Source organism: Euphorbia lathyris, chromosome 9 (assembly GCF_963576675.1).
Source record: "Euphorbia lathyris chromosome 9, ddEupLath1.1, whole genome shotgun sequence".
NCBI classification, from domain to species: domain Eukaryota; kingdom Viridiplantae; phylum Streptophyta; class Magnoliopsida; order Malpighiales; family Euphorbiaceae; genus Euphorbia; species Euphorbia lathyris.
Genome location: NC_088918.1, coordinates 4,745,412 through 4,763,765, shown reverse-complemented (window position 1 = coordinate 4,763,765; position 18,354 = coordinate 4,745,412). Strand labels below are relative to the sequence as shown.

General features: G+C 34.8%; 1 protein-coding gene across 1 annotated transcript; it reads left to right on the top strand.

The window, feature by feature from the left end:
* The first annotated feature begins 2,235 nt into the window (after positions 1 to 2,235).
* On the top strand, positions 2,236 to 6,558 carry LOC136205984 (inactive leucine-rich repeat receptor-like protein kinase CORYNE). The gene is made up of 2 exons (XM_065996866.1): positions 2,236 to 4,575; positions 6,204 to 6,558. Exons 1-2 carry the CDS (start codon positions 3,719 to 3,721, stop codon positions 6,511 to 6,513), a joined length of 1,167 nt encoding a protein of 388 aa, XP_065852938.1. The 5' UTR covers positions 2,236 to 3,718; the 3' UTR covers positions 6,514 to 6,558.
* Positions 6,559 to 18,354: the final 11,796 nt, after the last annotated feature.

Genomic DNA, 18,354 nt, shown 5'->3' with positions numbered 1-18,354 from the left:
GAACCACAAAGAGAAAAAAATAGACTACAAAGAGCAAGAAAAAACTACAAATGACAGTAAAAAGACTACAAAGAGCAATAAAAAACCATAAAAGGTACAAATACAATAAAATAGAAATCATATATTCCTCGGAAGTCGAATCCCATTAATGACTAAATAATGTTTTCTTTACAATTGAAACTATTTTTATTTCTATTAATTTAAGCAACTTTAGAAATTAATAGATCTTTCTAAGTAAGTTTAAGGAATAATAGAAAATTTTAAATAAATTTATATGTGAGAGTATTTTAAGCAAAAGTTTAGGAGTAATAAGACACTTTTTAAGTTTTGAGGGGGCTAATTGAATTTTTGAGCGAAGTTTATGTACTAAGAATTAAATTTTATTTTTCTCAAAACCTACCCATGACCCTGGGTTCTATCTGAACGGCCCAGATCAGATAACACTAAACCAACGGTGGAGATGAGCAGTACAGAATCCTGATTGTCGCACATGGTTCGATGTTTCGCTTTCGGTCTCGTGATAGGGACATAGACATTGGAAAACCCTTCTATCGACGTGGCATTGGACCCACATCTCTAAAAGGCGGGAACCTTGTTTTTTTATCTTGCAAAAAACTTCGTGAAGTCCCTGGTATTTTTCATATTTATACATTTGAACCCATAATGTTATAATTTCGTACATCGTGCACTTGATTTGTAATGATTTTTTGATTAAAAGAGTGGAAGCTTAATGTGGATGAATTAAAAAGAGTAGGTACCTATGAAGCTTTTTTCCATTGTCCACCACAAAAGAATGGTCCTCCTACACCGTGATTTTTTAGAATCATGCAGCCGTTACAATCATTTCTGATTGACAGTAGCCGTTACAACCATTTATAGTTGACAGTAGGCTTTCACCACTAACTAGTTGTCTCTTATTTAGGGCACGCAATCCGATCCATATATAAATTCAAAATACAGTGTAGACTAAAAAGTACTCAATTCATTCAATTTCCTCACTTAGACTTTATATTAATCATTATCTCAAAGCAAGACTGTGCCCTTCCTTAATCCATTTTCTATCTTATTTCAGATAATTATCCCAACGAGCTAAAATCAAATTACAAGACAGAAATAGTTGAATAAAATGACCTAAATCCAACACATTGGACTTCACGGTTTTAAAACGTGTCTGCATGTATTGGATTTCCACCTTACTAATAAGCTACAATCACTCTCTCCCAATTTCTAGTGTGATATTCAGTTCATTCCTGCGCCATCATCATCCATTAGGACCGCTCCTTGCTCAACCCTTCTACCCGAGCGTCACCCATTTCGGACTGTATTGTTACAGGAAATTGTCACATCCTGGCTTAGTACCATCTAGATATTTTCTGTTTTGCTCAAATCCAACATATTGGGTTTCACGGCTTTAAAACGCGTCTGCATATATTGGATTTCCACCTTATTAACAAGCCTTAGTGACCCTCTCTCCATTTTCGATGTCGAGTTCAGTTCATTCATGCACGATCGTCATCCTTTAGGATCGCTACTTCAGGCCTTTTATACCGACACCACACACTCCGGACCGTGTCATTATAGGAAATTGTAACATCCTAGCTCAATACTATCCAGATATTATCTGCTTTGGCCAAAACCAACATATTGGGCTTCACTGCTTTAAAACGCGTCTCCATATATTGTATTTCCACCTTACTAATAAGATTAAGTCAATCTCTCTCCATTTCTGATGTCGAGTTCAATTCATTCCTACCTCATCATCATCCCTTAGGACCGCTTCTTGCTCAGACCTTCTACTCCGTCGCCACCCATTACGGACCGTGTCATTACAGAAAATTGTAACATCCCGGCTCAACAACATCCAAATATTATCCGCTTTAGTAAAATCCAACACCTTAGGCCTCACAGCTTTAAAACGCGTTTCCATATATTGAATTTCCACCTTACTAATAGTAATAACCCTCAACCATTCTCTCTCTATTTCCGATGTGAAATTCAGTTCATTCCTACCTCATCACCATCTCTTAAGGCCACTCCTTACTCAGACCTTTTACCCCGACGTCACCCACTCCAGACCGGGTTGTGACACTAAATATGTAAGAATTAAAAAGATTAGGGACCTAGAAAGCTCTTTTCATTGTCCACCACAAAAGAATGGTCCTCCTACCTCCCACATACTCAGTTTTCTGTCTTTCAAATTCCAATACATTTTTGTAACATTTAACAGAAGAAAACACAGTCTATTATAAACTTGTGACTCTCTCTCTCTCTCTCTCTCTCTCTCTTCACCTACTGTATCAGAACTTGTCTCCCCCTCTCTCTCTCCTCCAAGCTCCAAGGAATAAAATCAAGACCAAATTTTTATCCCTTTCTCTGGCTCCTCCTTCTTCATCAATCCCTCTACCCAAATGTGGTTCATATCTGTGTTTTGATTCAGAAAGGACTCGAATTGATTTCGGAATCATTCTTTAGAATCTTCTTCTTGAAGACTGAGTTGAAATTCGATTTTATCTCATTATAAAGTTCCAGTTTTTATTGGACCAAAATCTGTTTTTTGAAAACCCCCATTTAGTTGTTCTTGCTTTTTCTCTTCTGGAATGTTGAAAAAACATTGAAACTTTGCTAAAATCTGATTTGGGTTCTTCTGTTTTGTCCATTTTGAGCTTATATCTCCATTGATATAGAGCTTTTACAGTCCATAAGGTACAGATTCTCATGGTATCTATGTTGCACGGAAACTCCTCTTCTTTAGGGTATTTCAGTTTCGTTTCCATTTCCTAGCTATGTTTTTCTAGAAATAATGTTTCCTGGTGTCTGTTTCGGTTTCTGAAGCCCCCTTTGATTTGGGGTAGCCTTTTTCTTCTTGGATGTTGAAAAAAATTGAAACTTTACCATGAATTTCTGGTTTGTTCCGTTGATTTTGAGCTTATACCTCCATTAATTGAGAGCTTTTACAGTCCTATGGAGAAAAGAAGAAGATATTTCCATCTATGTTGCACGGAAACTCCTCTTCATTAGTCTTTCGGGTGTCAATTCGGTTTCCATTTCTTAGCTATATTTTCTTAGAGATAACATTTTCCCATGTCCGTTTCTATTGCAACATAGGTTCCCCTTGATTTGGGCTATTGTAAACTCCTGTTCGATAGCATTTCTGTGTTTCCTGTCCATTCCAGTCCAATTTACTAACCAAATTGTGAGTTTTGATTGAAGCAAAATCTGTTCCTGAAACCCCAATTCTTCTAGAAATAACATTTTCCATGTCCGTTTCAGTTGCCACATAGGTTCCCCGTTGATTTGAGCTATTGTAAACTCCTTTTCGATAGCATTTCCGCCTTTCGTGCCCGTCTCAATCCAATTTACTAGCAAAATTGTGAGTTTTACTGAATCAAAATCTGTTCCTAAAACCCCAATTAATTTTGGGGTAGCCTTTTTCTCCTAAAATGTTAAAAAAAATTGAAACTTTATCCTGAATTTCTAATTCTCTGATTAGGGTTTTGCTCTACTTTCGATTTTGAGCTTATACTACACCTATGTTCCACCGAAGCTCTTCTTCATTAGCATTTCCCCTTTCGTATCCACTTCCATTTTATTTTCTATTTCCATTACCATTTCCTAGCTATCTTATCAGTTTCAGTTTCTTTTCTGTTTCGGTTACCATTTCCTAGCTAATTTTTCTTAGAAACAACGTTTTCCGGTATCAGTTTCGGTCTAGACTTCTATGGATAGAACAAGAAGAAGATACAGTTCCCATTTTAATGGAGAAATTATACTTCTGATTCTTCTATTAAGTTTCACCCTCATCCAATCCCAAAAAAACATGAACAGAATAACCAGACATCTCTCTACAAAATCTCCATCTCCCCCAAATTCATCCCAATTTAAAAAAATCCTCCTCAGCATCACATTAGGGCTTCTAACCGGATTAACAGGAGCAATTCTCTTTGCATACATAGTCCATATCTTATTCAATTACATAAACAAAACCCCAATTCTCAAAGGCCCTGTAATTTTCTCCCCAAAAATTTCCCCCAAAACCCTCCAATTAGCCCTATCAAGAGAAAACCAGCTCCTGGGATCAAGCTCAAACGGGAGCTACTACAAAACAGTGCTGGACAATGGTCTAACCTGTGCTGTAAAACGGCTCGAACCATTCGAAACGGAGAACAAATCAGTGAAGAGAAAGATTCAGATGGAATTAGAAAGGTTAGCCAGTTTAAGACACAGGAATTTGATGAGTTTAAGAGCTTATGTTAGGGAATCTGATAGATTCTGTCTAGTTTATGATTGTGTTTCAAATGGAAGCCTTGAAGATGCCATGAATAGGGTTAGGGAAAATCAATTGCAGCTTGGATGGGAAGTGAGATTGAGAATTGCAGTTGGGGTTGTTAAAGGACTTAGATTTCTTCATTTTGAATGTTTTCCTCAGATTTTGCACTGTAATTTGAAGCCTACAAATGTGATTTTGGATGGGGAATTTGAACCTAAATTGGGGGATTCTGGTTTGGTTAATCTTTTGCCTAATTTGGATAGAAGTTCTTCTGGTTATAGTGCTCCTGAGTGTTTCCAAGATTGCAGGTACATGATTTTTACCTCTTAAAACTTCTAATTTGTGTTGAATTTCGTGTTTTTCCGTTGTTTCTAAGGCCTCGTTAAATTATTTTGTTCGTGTTTGAGTTGTCGGTATATGAAATCGGTGTTTAAAACAGTGGTTTCGAAAGCAAAAAGACCAAGTGATTGTATTACGGGGTTCGTATCATTTGATACGCTTTACATTTGATACTGTTGTGCTTGAATCCGTTGATTTAATTGACACGTTCTTTGCTTTCGAAATCGGTGTTTTGAATACCGGTTTGTGCTCGGTTCCAAAAGAACCCTTTTAATTTGTGTGGAATTTCATTTTTTCGGTTTTTTCGTTGTTTCTAAGGCCCGGTTAAGTGATTTTCCGGGTCTAATTTTCATGTTTGAGTTGTCCGTTTATGAAATCGGTGTTTAAAACAGTGGTTTCTAAAGCAAAAAGACCAAGTGATTGTATTACGGGGTTCGGTATCATTTGACACGCTTTACATTTGATACCGTTATGATTGAATCTGTTGATTTAGTCGCCAGGTTCTTTGCTTCCGAAACCGGTGTTTTGAATACGGGTTTTAGTGCTCGGTTCCTAAAGAACCCTTTTAATTTGTGTAGTCGGGATGTTGTTTCTAAGGTCCGGTTTAATTTGTGTAGTCGGTTCCTAAAGGACCCTTTTAGTGCTCGGTTCCGAAAAAACCCTTTTAATTTGTGTGGAATTTCATTTTTTCGGAGTTTTCGTTGTTTCTAAGGTCCGGTTGAATTATTTTCCCGGCCTAATGTTCATGTTTGAGTTGTCGGGGGACATATGAAATCGGTGTTGAAAACAGTGGTTTCGAAAGCAAAAAGACCAAGTGATTGGATCACCGGGTTTGGTATCATTTGATACGCTTTACATTTGAAATTGTTGTGGTTGAATCCGTTGATTATATCGCCATGCTCTTTGCTTCCGAAACCGGTGTTTTGAATACGGGTTTTAGTGCTCGGTTCCTAAAGAACCCTTTTAATTTGTATGGTCGGATTTTTCCTCAGAATAATATTATTTCTAAGGTCCGGTTAAATTATTTTTCCGGGCCTAATGTTTGAGTCGTCGGATGACCGAGGGCATATGCAATCAGTGTTGAAAACACCGGCTTCAAAAGCAAAAGGACCATGTGATTCTATCACTGGGCTCGTTAGGATTCCACACGCTTTGCATTCGAAACCGATATCAGAAAGTTGCAACAGTATCTTAGTTGATGATTGAACCCGTTGATTTAATCACTAGGTTCTTTCCTTCCGGAACCGGTGTTTTGAATACATGTGATTCTTTCCATAAATAACACGAACAACTTGCCCGTTGTTGATATTTATTATTTGTTGTTGCTGGTAGCGAGTAGATATTAGCTGAAACTTGCTGAAACTCATTGAAACTTGTTGAAACTTGCTGAAACTGGCTGAAACTCACTGAAACTTGCTGAAACTGGCTGAAACTTACTGAAACTTGTTGAAATTTGACCGAAATTTGTTGAAATTTGATGAAATTTTACCGAATTTTTTTGAAATTTGTTGAAACTTGATGAAATTTGTTGATAATTCTCGAAATCATCGACAAAAATCGCCGAAAACATAACAATTGGTTACTTTTTGTTCACTAGGTACACAGATAAGAGTGACATCTTCAGCTTTGGTATGATATTGGGTGTTTTACTGACCGGGAGAGACCCTACGGATCCGTTTTTCGGGGAAACAGCGGAAGGAGGTAGTTTAGGGCGTTGGCTACGACATTTGCAGCAAGCAGGGGAGGCGAGGGAAGCGCTAGACAAGAGTATTTTAGGGGAAGAAGTTGAGGAAGATGAGATGTTAATGGCAGTGAGAATTGCTGTTGTATGTTTATCAGATTTGCCTGAAGATAGACCTTCAAGTGATGAACTTGTGCTTATGTTATCTCAATTACACAGCTTTTAATTGAATTTTTTGGAAATTGATATCAACATGTATGTATTGCGTCTATGAAGCACTGACTCGGGTGTGGGTATGGGTGCGGTAAATGACAATTTTTAAAAAATACGAGATACGGGTGCAATAGGACATAGAAATTTTCTGTATAATTAATTTTATATATATTACATAAAAAAAAGTTGTAAAACCACGCTAGTTGGGTGGATATGACCCTCAATGATTGGGTAAATTTCATCAATGGTGTACAACCTTTACCCTATTTCACACTTTGGTATACAACCTTCAATTTGTCTCACTAATATGTACGACCTTATAGGTGACCTCCCACTATGGTATACAGCAGGTAAAAATGACCGGTCAACGCCTGGTCAACGCGCCACCTCATCCCACCACATATAAAATGACTAAAATATCCATGTCCCTAAAAAATTAAAAAATAAAAATAAAAATACACCCCTTTTCTTTACCTTTCTCTTTTTAATACTTATAAAAAATACTTCCTAATCTAAAATAATCTCTCTCTCTCTCTAAAATTTCCCCGGCAAGAAATCATCTCTCTCTCTAAAATTAAAATTTCCCCAGCAAGAAACCATCTCTCTCTCTTAAATTAAAATTTCCCCAGCAATTCAAAGAAGTTCAATAAATTTTGAGAAGCTCCTGCAAATTTTCCCCTACCTCAAATTCAACGTCTATACTTTAGACGACTCCTCCATTTTAGACCCATTTTTACTTCAACCCATTCTTCTCTCGATTTCCTTTTGAACCACGCTCGGAGCTACTTAGCTTGATATTCTCCATCCCAGTGCCAGATTATCTCGACTCAGATTTAGTCCTCGTTGATGATATTTCGAAACTCGCCGCTAATTACATGAAATCCGGTGAGATACTGAAGGAAATAGGGAATTACAGATATTGGAAACTCTGTTCCTTCAAGTGAATAAACTTTTTGGGCCATTAAAGGAGGAGTTGGGGACATGGAATAGCTAGAAATCCATGGATTTGAGGTTTTAGATCTTTCTTCAAACTCTGATTACTCTTAGCAACTTTTTTTTACCTCTCGGTTCCGACCGCACATTTAGAGAACGCTGTCGAATTGACCTCCGGCCATTGAAGTCGGAATCGCCGCCTTCCTTGAAGGGAAGAGGAAGAAAAAGAAAAAAACGAGAACAGAGGTGGTGGAGGGAAAAGAAATCGGCAGGTGACAGAAAGAGGAGGTTGAGTTTCACGTTCTCTCTTTGTTTCACATTCTCTCAAAGAAAAGAGAGATGGCTAGAGGTGGAAGAGAGAGCTGTGCAACTAGAGATAGAGAAAGAAAGAGTGGAGAGAGTAAGAAAGAGAAAGGAAAATTAATAAAGAAAGAATATTAATAAGAAAAGAATTATTTTTATAAAAGAATATTAATAAGAAAAGAAGTATTTTTATAAGGATATATAAGTAATTTAAATTTTTTTTTACATTTTGACCGGTCAAAGCTGAGGTGGCGGGTTGACTGAGCGTTGACCGGTCATTTTTACCTGCTGTACACCATGGTGGGAGGTCATCTATAAGGTCGTACATATTAGTGAGACAAATTGAAGGTTGTACACCAAAATGTGAAATAAGGTAAAGTCTGTACACCATTGATGAAATTTACCCCTCAATGATTAATCAGGGAAAAGTCGGAGATTAATCGCGATTAATCGAATTTGTATTTTATTTATTAATCAACAAATTATTGTATAAATTCAATTAAAAAATGTATTATACTATCTAAAATTAATAATATAAAATTATTTAATATAAAAAAACATGTATATTTATAACATATATTTTTAAAATTGTGCAAATATCAACATTTCAACCATAATATCATTAAAACAACTTAAAAGTGAATTATAATAAAGCAAAAAAATAAATTCACAATTAAAAATGCTTTTGTTTATTATCGTTTAGACAATATCTAGGCGGTGTCGAGGCAGCCTAGACGGAGCCCAAACAGCTGAAAATCGTCTAGGAATCAATAAAACGCCTAGAGGGACTAATTGTAGAAAATCGGGGCGGATTCTCGATTTCGAGCGTCTAAACGGGGCTTGGCGGTCCATGCGGCCTTCGTTTCGAACAGTGCATACAAATATATATATAAAACATAAATAAGATTTAAAAGTGGTAAAAGTGCACAAATTACAGTCCAACTATTTTCCTGCGTATAGAGGATAAATGTGTCATTTTTCAGTTCAATTATTTCCCTGCATAATCATATTTGTTTAAGCGAGACTATTTTGGAGATAACTTTAGGAATATTCATAAGTGTAAATGTTTCATACGCGGACACTTCTAGTTAGTAGTGTTTCTACGTTTCGTGTCCGTGTCTATTTCGTGTTCGTGTCTATTTTTGTTTGTAGACTATTTTGTGAAGGTTATGTTTTAGAACTAAAGTTTTTCGTGTCCGTTTTCGTGTCTATGTGTGTTTCTACGTTCGTGTATGTGCAATGTAGTTAAGCATATAGAGGGTAAATTCTAGTTGACTCCTTACTCGAAAGGGATAATCTCTTGATTTTATTTTTAAACTGAACACGACGGGAAACCTTTTTCTCGTGTCGGGTGTGAGTCTGACCATGTCCCTAGAGTTCGACATTGCCACTATGATCTCCTCGAAAGAGTGAGTGCTTAAGAGGGTATGGTTCGTTTTTGAAATGTGAAACTCTTCAAACTCAGAGTTTCGTGCTTTACACAATTCAATGATAGATGGTGTTTGTGGTGGTCTCTCATAATTTATGAGTGATAAATTAATATTTTTTGGCTTAATACATCTCTTGCTCCTTGTACTTGTACAAAAAAAAGTCAATTGCCCCCTATACTTTTAAAATGTTCAATTTATGATCTGAATTTGTTTAAAGTTACCTATTAAGCTTCTAAAATTCACGTGGTAGATAAGGAGAAATTGAAATGTAAATTACTTTAAGAAACTTCACAGGATTGACATGCACTTTTCATAGAGTCAATTGGCTACTGTAAATAAGTCCGGGGCTAAGTGAATTTTTTTTCAAAGGATAAGAGCAATTGACTTTTTTGGACAAATACACAGGTTAAAGATGTAGTAAACTTTTTTTTTTCGTGGAGGCTAATAAATTACTTTAAGAAACTTCACGGGATTGATAGATACTTTTCATATAGTTCCAGGGTAAATTACATACGTAGTGTACAACGTTTACCCCAAATCACACTTTGGTGTACAATCAAAATTTTGTCACACTAAACCGTACGAACTTCAGGTGACCTCCCACTAAAGTGTACAGCCGGTTTTTGTGACCGGTCAACGCTGGTCAACTATGCCACATCAGCATTTTTCAATTGTAAAATTAAAAAAGTAGGACCCACTCTTTATAAAATGCCTAATATAGTTTTATTCTTTATGAAATTACTAAAATATCCTTATCTTCTTCCTTCAACCCCTCTCTTCCATTTTTCTCTCTACATCTTCTCTCTCACTCCTCTCTCTGCCATTACTAAACCGTTATTTTCTTGATTAAGACCATTATAATTCTAAGATTTTGAAACTTTTTTGCTTAATTGTTATATAAATTTATTCCCCGTCTAAAAAATAACTAAAAATTTGCCATGAAATAAAATCAAAATCGTCTTTTGCCTTTTCCCAGCTACCAAATTTTATGAAATTCCACCCGTTATCGATTCCCCTCCTGATTGTTGCAAATGGATCCATCCTAAATTCCATGTGAATGTATATGTGATCTTCAAGTTGAAATGCTAATCCCAAGAAAATCAGCAGCATATTTGGCCATTATATGAGAAAATTCATTAAAACTAATCACACTATCTCCATTTGTGTCTGCTTCCTGCATCATTTTCGCTAATTCTTGATCGTCAATGGATGCCCCATTTTCGCCATAGATCCGGCCAATTCAGCCGCGGTTATGTAACCATTACCATCCCGAGCGGAAGACCTCAAGGAGTTGTTCTTTATTGATGAGGACTTGTTCGTTGACATCAGGCAAAATTGCAGGAACTAATTCCTCAAATTCGACGTATGCGATTTGGACGTATGCGGTTTAGGAGATCCGATTAACATTTGAACCACTTGTTTAAAGGAGGAGGTATCTGCTTGAACGAAGGTAGTCGGGTAGGGGTTATCTGGTAATAGGTTAGGAGAAAGAAGTTGCGGCGGCAGCGGAGGAGGATTGTCGCAGTGGAAACCATTAGCGGAGGTACTGCTGGTGCTGCTATGGCTGTTTAGGGTTTATGATAATCATTTGGGTTTATGGTTTTTGAGTGCCTCTAATAACAATGTTTCAATTGAAATAAAATTTAGTGAGAGAAAATTAGATACATAAAGAAAGAAAGAAAGAGTTAGAGAGAGAAATTAATAGTTGTAGATTTAGATAGAATTTTAGGAGTGAGAGAGAAATGGTATGGAGAGAGAGGAGTTGAAGGATGAAGATGAGGGTAATTTAGTAATTTTATAAGGGATAATGCTATTTTAGTAATTCTATAAACAGTGGGTCCCACTTTTTTTAATGTTATAATGAAAAATAATGATGTGGCAACTTTGACCAGCGTTGACCGGTCATAAAAACCGGTTGTACACTTTAGTGGGAGGTCATCTGAAGTTCGTACGGTTTAGTGTGACAAAATTTTGGTTGTACACTAAAGTGTGATTTAGAATAAAGATTGTACACCACGTATGTAATTTACCCTATAGTTCTATTAAAGTCGAATAGTACCGAATATCCAAAAACATGTGCCAGCTACCATCCTAGGATTATTTCTACAAGACTATATGTTATATGCATAAAGTCTGATTTAACTTCATGTAGAAATCGAAAAATAATATATTCTAACATATTATGTAACTATTTGGTTCAATACCATCTAAATATTGATATTTATTTGTTTTTCGTTAGAATAATTCTTTGCTCAATCATTCTACCACAACATCTAGGGGTGAGCTTCGGTTCGGTTACTAACCCAACCGAACTGAACCAAAATTTCCTCCAAATTTAAAGTCGAATCGAATAAGCCTAATAATCGAATATAAGCGAGTTTTATCAGTCCAGTTTTGTTACTAACCGATAACCGATCAAAATTTATTATAATAATTAAAAAATAATTATATAGAATAAATATTAAAATATATAAAACAAAAAATAATAGTATATTAATAGTAGATATATTAATTACTAAATAAAATCATAAAATTGTAGAATAACTATTTGGCAGCTAACAACTGATTACATTAGCTAATAAATTTTTTTGGCTAGCAGATTGTGTGAACTCCCTAAACTCTAAATCCTAAACCCTAATTACTAATAGCTATTTGTGTAAAATTACATATAATGACATTGTAAAATATTTATTTGGAATTAAAGAATATTAATTAAGGATAAAAATGTCCATAAAAAGAGATGGAACAATAAGCTAATTGAAAAAGCTACTATAAGAAGTTTTTTCAAAATTAGTCTTTTGGATCCAATAAACTCTTTCAAATCTCTCTTCACCAAACACCATTATTAGAAGTTTGACTAGTCAAAACCTCTAAAGTGACTCAAAATTTTACTCCAAAAAGCATTTTACCAAACAAGGCCTATATAAATACATATAAAAATATTTTTATATATTATACACATAATTTGTTTCGGTTTTCAATTATACCAATTTGTTCTTAATAACCGAAAATCAAATTATTTCATTTTCAAAACCGAACCAAACTAAATAAATTACCAAATCAAATTATAATTTCGATTCAATTCGGTTAGTGATTATTGATCAATTTGCTCACTTCTACCAACGTGATCTACTTTGGACCGGATAGTTACATATTATCACACAAAGTAAAAAGATACTTTAATATGAATGGATGAGTATTTTTGGGATTGAGACAGAACTCCATTATTGTGTTTTGAAATAATGATGATGAGGTTTTGTTGGGGACATAACTTTATTTTATTTTTCTGATTTTACATTCCCTTTTACCTTGTAAAGTCACATGTCATACATATCTTTTTTTTATCTAGATGGGCCATAAAAGGGCTAAAAGATTGCGTGATCCTTTTAGACTTTGTTGCATTACTATGCTTTGATTTGATTTGGTGTTTTTTTTTTTATTTGGGTACAAGTTAAAATGTTAAATGTTTTATGGATAAGGGTAAAAAACAATGACACCATGGATGTTATCAAGAGATTAAACATTATCCTAAAGTCAGTTATGAATATAGGTAGACCTGTTCATGGGCTTGGGTCGGGCTTAACTGGGCTTATCACATAATTATTTTGTCCAAGCCCAACCAAGCCCGTCCTATATTTACATCGGGCTCGAGTCAGGCTGGGTCAAGCTAAAAGAACTCATTCCCAAGCCCAACCCGGTCCGGCTCAACTAATATCTTTGTATTTTTTAAAAATTAAAATTATACTATAAATATAAACTATAAAATACAATAAACTAAATTTTAGAGGATTATTTCAATAAAAATCAATTAACGCAATCCTAAATAAAAAAAATATTTTTTTGATAGTAATAAATAAAATAGTAACATTCACCAATTCTAAAGAATATATGGTTTGGAAATTTTTATGTTGAAGAAATTTAAAATTTTTATTTTTGGAATATAAAGTTTATTAAACTATAAAAGTTATTAAATTAAAATTATTATTAAAATTTCGGGCGGGGCGGGGCTGAGTCTGAGTTTTGAGACAAATACCAAGTCCAGCCTACTATATATGTGGGCCTAAGCGGGCTTGGACCGGGCCGGATCTATTACGAAACATATACGTCCAAGCCAGTCTTTGAATAGCGGGCTTAGATGGGCTGTGCGGGCCAGTGGGCTTTTGAACAGGTCTAAATATAGGATTGATCGGTTTGGACTAATATTACACGTTTGTATATATATGTTATAATCTGAATAGTTAAAAATCAACTTTTAAATATCAATATAAAACTTCTCAAAATTAAACTAGATTATGTTTAACTTTTAAGATGTAAAAAAATTAGATTTACGGAAAGTCTAATAGGTAAAAAAAAATTAAAAATTTGGATTTGAGAAGGCTCTAACATGTTAAAAAATTTAGAAATTTGAATTTAAGGAGGGCCTAACAGACAAAAAAAAAAAAAGATTTAGAGAGGGCCTAAAATGAAGGGCTTAACTTTTGGTCATTCTTGGATCAATTTTGGGGTTGCTAATTCAGCACCCCATTAAAATTTCTTGAAGACAGAGATCGGAACCACATCAGATTGGGTAATTAAAATACAACCTCAATGAGTTAATTTTGTATTAATTATATAACAATCCCCAATTTATTAAATACTCAATCAAAATTGTAGGTCAAATGCTCAATTTATCAAATACACAATCAAAGTTTAATCAAATCACCAATTTAGCACTTTATAACGTTAATTTTTATGGAGACAGGGGGCCGGAACTACCCCTGGTCATGATGGTTCCGGAAGCCGGAGGGGCCCGGGCTCCTCCCTGTAACTGCCCCTGCCTAAGGTTGAAAATAGTGCAGTATTAGGTTCAATGACGACAAGGGATAGGGTACTCGCGGGTAGTGTCAATCCCAAATCCTTACTCGTTTATTTTTTTAATTACCCGTAGCCGTCTCATTACCCTAACATGTATATTTTTTTGCATCTCATACCCGTTCCATTTAATTCGTGAGTACCCTTACCCATTAAGAAACAATATATAACAAAAATATTACAAATTTAACAAATAAATTTAATAAATCATCCATCTAAAAATTGAAGAAATTGAACCTTAATCAATAAGAATAAAGTAGTTTAATGGTATCACTCAATAGTTGAAAAACAAAAGGTTGGAGTTTCAATCTCACATCTTATATCTAAAAAACAATAATATTTTTTAATGGCTTAATACAAAACAAAAAGTTAATTTGTTTTAAAAACTTAAAATCACGAATTAGACCTTTATTTTTTAAGTTTTAATTTTTTTTTTACAGATTTAGACAAATTACAATGTATATCACTTTAAACAAGTTCATGGGGGTAAATGGACCACTATAACAAGTTCGGGAGAATAGGCCACTTTAAACAAATTCAGGTGTCCAATATGCTATCTTAAGCAAGTTGGGGGGCTAATGAGACACCATGTAAGTTTATGGGGTCAATCAAGCTTTTTGGACAAGTTCAGAAGACTTTTGATGTATTAAAGGGGTGTTTGGTTGCTCCTTTTTGTTTTTTCACTTCAAAAGAGAGAGTTTTAGGTGTTTGGTTAGGGAGCTCATGAAAAGTTGCATTTTACAATAGCAGGAAATCAATGCTTTTTGGAAAAGCAGTATTTTCGAACAGCAAACCGTAACAGCAATAGCAAACAGTAGGTAAAACAAATGGACCCTGAAATGTTTTTTAATATATAAAAGATTTATGATGAGTAACAAGTATCGGGTACCTTGAGAAGTATTCCCATATCCATCCCTTACCCGTCACATACCCTTTTATATATGATACATGTAGTCTCATTAGGACCGGAGAGTGTTGGGTACCCGCAGGTATAATACCTGTTGCCATCCATAGACATGCGGTAACAAATTAGATGTTTGGCTATTTTCTGTAAAATGCAGACGTGCGGGAGAATTATAGTATTTTCGAACTATAGAATAAAATGACATTTATTGACTTATGAATTTAAATGGTTATGAGGAATAAAAAGACTGTAAAAGATTTGATCAAAATTATACCGATCTTATAAAAATGACTGAATAACAAAACAAAATAAACTTATACTGAAGAACTTGAATGAACTTGAAGCTGAATGAAAATGACGAAAATTGCAACTAAAGAAATAACTGAGAAATCTAAAATGTTGAAGTGAGTAGAGTTTTATTTGAGTGTGTCTTGAGTTGGGCATTTTCATCGTGATTTCTTCCTTTTTTTATAAATCTCGAGAATAACTTCTTGTTTACTTCCACTAATCAAAGTTCTCCACCATTTTGAGTAAATGTTCCACTTGTGATTTTAATGACTTCCATGATGGATCGATTCTGGTATTTTTTTTTTTTTAACTTTCATTCCTTTTAATTGCCTTATAGAATTCAGGTTAAAATATTAAATAATCTCCTGATTACCACCTTGGTTTACCTCAGGTTCCCCTTTTGGTTTCTCTCTAGTCTCCCACCTAGGTTTCCCTCGTTTACCTCAAGTCTCACTGAGATGGTTTCGGTAAGGCTTCCTCATGGTTTTTCTGGCTTCCTTCAGGTCTCCCCATGGTTTCCCTTTGGTGGTTTCACTCAAGGAAACCGAGGTTCACTCCAGGAAAACCGAAGTGAAAGGTGAAACAAGAAAGGTAAACAAGTGGAAGTGAAGTGCATCGAGAAGAAAATGGTGCACCGGAAAAACATAAAAAGGTTTCATAAAAGGAAAATTTTTCTAGAAAGTCTTAGAGAAATGTTTCTCTCAAGGAAACTGAGGTTCATTCCATGAAATTCTAAGTAAACGGTGCAACAAGAAAGATAAACTGGTGGAAGTGAGTTGTATCGAAAAGGAAAGATAGTGCACCAGGAAAACAATTTTTTTTTCCTAAAAGGTTCTTCAAATGAAAAATTTCCTAAAATTAGAAAAATGTTTTCAAAAACATTCTCCTAAAAAAGTTTCTTTCATAAAAAATATACACCAAGAATGCATCACGAAAATTTTATTTTTGGTGTAAACATTAGATATCATGGAGAAAAGATGTTTCAGGTGTTTTCTGGTCATTTATATGTATTCAATTTATAGATTTTAGTTTTTTTTTTCTAGAAAAATTAAAGCTCCATATACAATTTTTATATTTCAAAGTTTGTCAGTAATCATTGGATACTCAAACCCTCCCTTCCTTAGATCTGTCGCTGGATATGGTCATCGCAGTTCGAATCCAACATTTCAATGGAACAGACCAAGTAAGATAGGTCTATGTTTGTTCACGCTTCAAGTCTAGTTAGCATTCGTATGCGGGATGTGTCAGATATTTATACGAATTGAGTCTTTAACTACCAGCTTAACCTTTTAGCTCAAACGGTTCCATAATAATTACAAATAACCAAAAGAAAATGTACCAAATTGCTTTAATTTATCGACAAATTGATTTTAAAGGTCCGATATAATAGTTAAATAACCGTTAAATCAGTTCGTTCAAATGTTTCTTTAAATAGGAGTAAAATTGTTCTTACTTAAAAACGATAAAGCTGAATTTATTCAATTTATACGTTAAGGTCCAAATTTACATATCTCTGAAAACATTGGGGTCAAATTTAGTCTGTGATAACTTGTTACATGTTCTTGATTACGTGTCTAAGTTGCGATGATGACCCAGCATCGTATAAAGCCTACAAAACAGCATATAGGTCAGACAGGGTCGGGGTCCGGGGTCCGGCAAACCCACTCCGACACCTAAGCCAGTTTATGGTTTAACATACCGAACCTTGTGTCTATACCTGTATATTTATTGTTCGATTAGGTTTAAGGATGTCACCCTCTTGGGAATCCTCGAAGCTAGGATTCCTAATCCCTTAAGGAACTCAAACCCAAACCCGAACCCTATGAGAAATTATTTGTCTCGTAGAATTCCAAAAGGTCCTTTGAAGCTCTGAGATTAGAACCTTGTAAGCTGCGATGGGCTGCCACTCGTTGGACTTAGGCTGTGGTGATCATCTCTAGCTTGTTGAAATGGGTCTGGAGCCATCTCAGGGGTTATATTTGGATTCTTATTACGTTTGAGTTTGGATCGTAATGATGATGGTGATGACGTCGCGCGTGTGACATCACTTAGTCTGATATTAGTATTATATTAAACCTAAAATCAATTAATTGTTGTTGAAAAAGTAAGAGTAAAAAAGTAGGGAGAAAATGCATGTGGTAGGTAGTGAGATTACTATCTATAAAAGCTGCATGCCCCCAAAGGCAAAAGCCCCACTTTTTAAATAACAAGTAGGAAACATACCACCTGCCAATGTGCTTATTGCTTTGCCAATCTCATCTACAACTTTTTTTTTTTAATAATGCAATAATAAATTAAATATTTCATATTTTAATTTTACATATATAATTTTTTATTAATTATAATTAGGACTGTAAATGAGTCGAGACGCTCATGAGCGGTTCAATGGCCAGCTCGATAAAAGCTCGACTCGACTCAGCTCGATTTGTAAACGAGCTGCTCGTGAGCACAATTTACTGGCTCAATTCGTAAAAGAGTCGAGTTTGAATATGCCAAAATTCGACTCGAAAGCTCGCGAGCATGCTCGATTAGAACATTTATGGACAAATTTTAGTTTTGTAGAAAACTATAGTTTTGTGTTTAGTTCACAAATATTTAAACTTAATATTATTTCATTTGCTATGAAATGTGTTCGTTCTCAAACATAATAAATGAGTAATAGACGAACTATTTGTAAGCATCTTGTTTATTTATTCATAAACTTTGTTTATGAGGTTGTTTATGTACACAATTAAAGAGCTATTTGCGAGAAAACTTCATAAATATAATTAACGATTTACTCACAAACAATTCATGGTTAGATAATTTTCTAAATGAACCAAGTTCAATGAGATTTTGGGCTCGAAACAAGCTCGGCTTGAGCTTGTTTATTTTCTAATGAGATGAGCCGAGCTTGAGCAAGCTAAAGCTCGGCTCGAGCTTGAGCTCGTTAATTTTATAGCGAGCCGACTTGTGTAGGCCAAAGTTCGACTCCGCTCGATTAAAGTCCTAATTATAATTACATTTTCACAGTAATTATCAGGATTGTGTCGTATCAATTTTGGATTAGTAAACTAACTCAAAAACTCCGTGTTATAATCGTGGTCACTTAATTGGATTAATATCGATTTTGTATCATATTTTCGGATCACATGTAATTTTACTA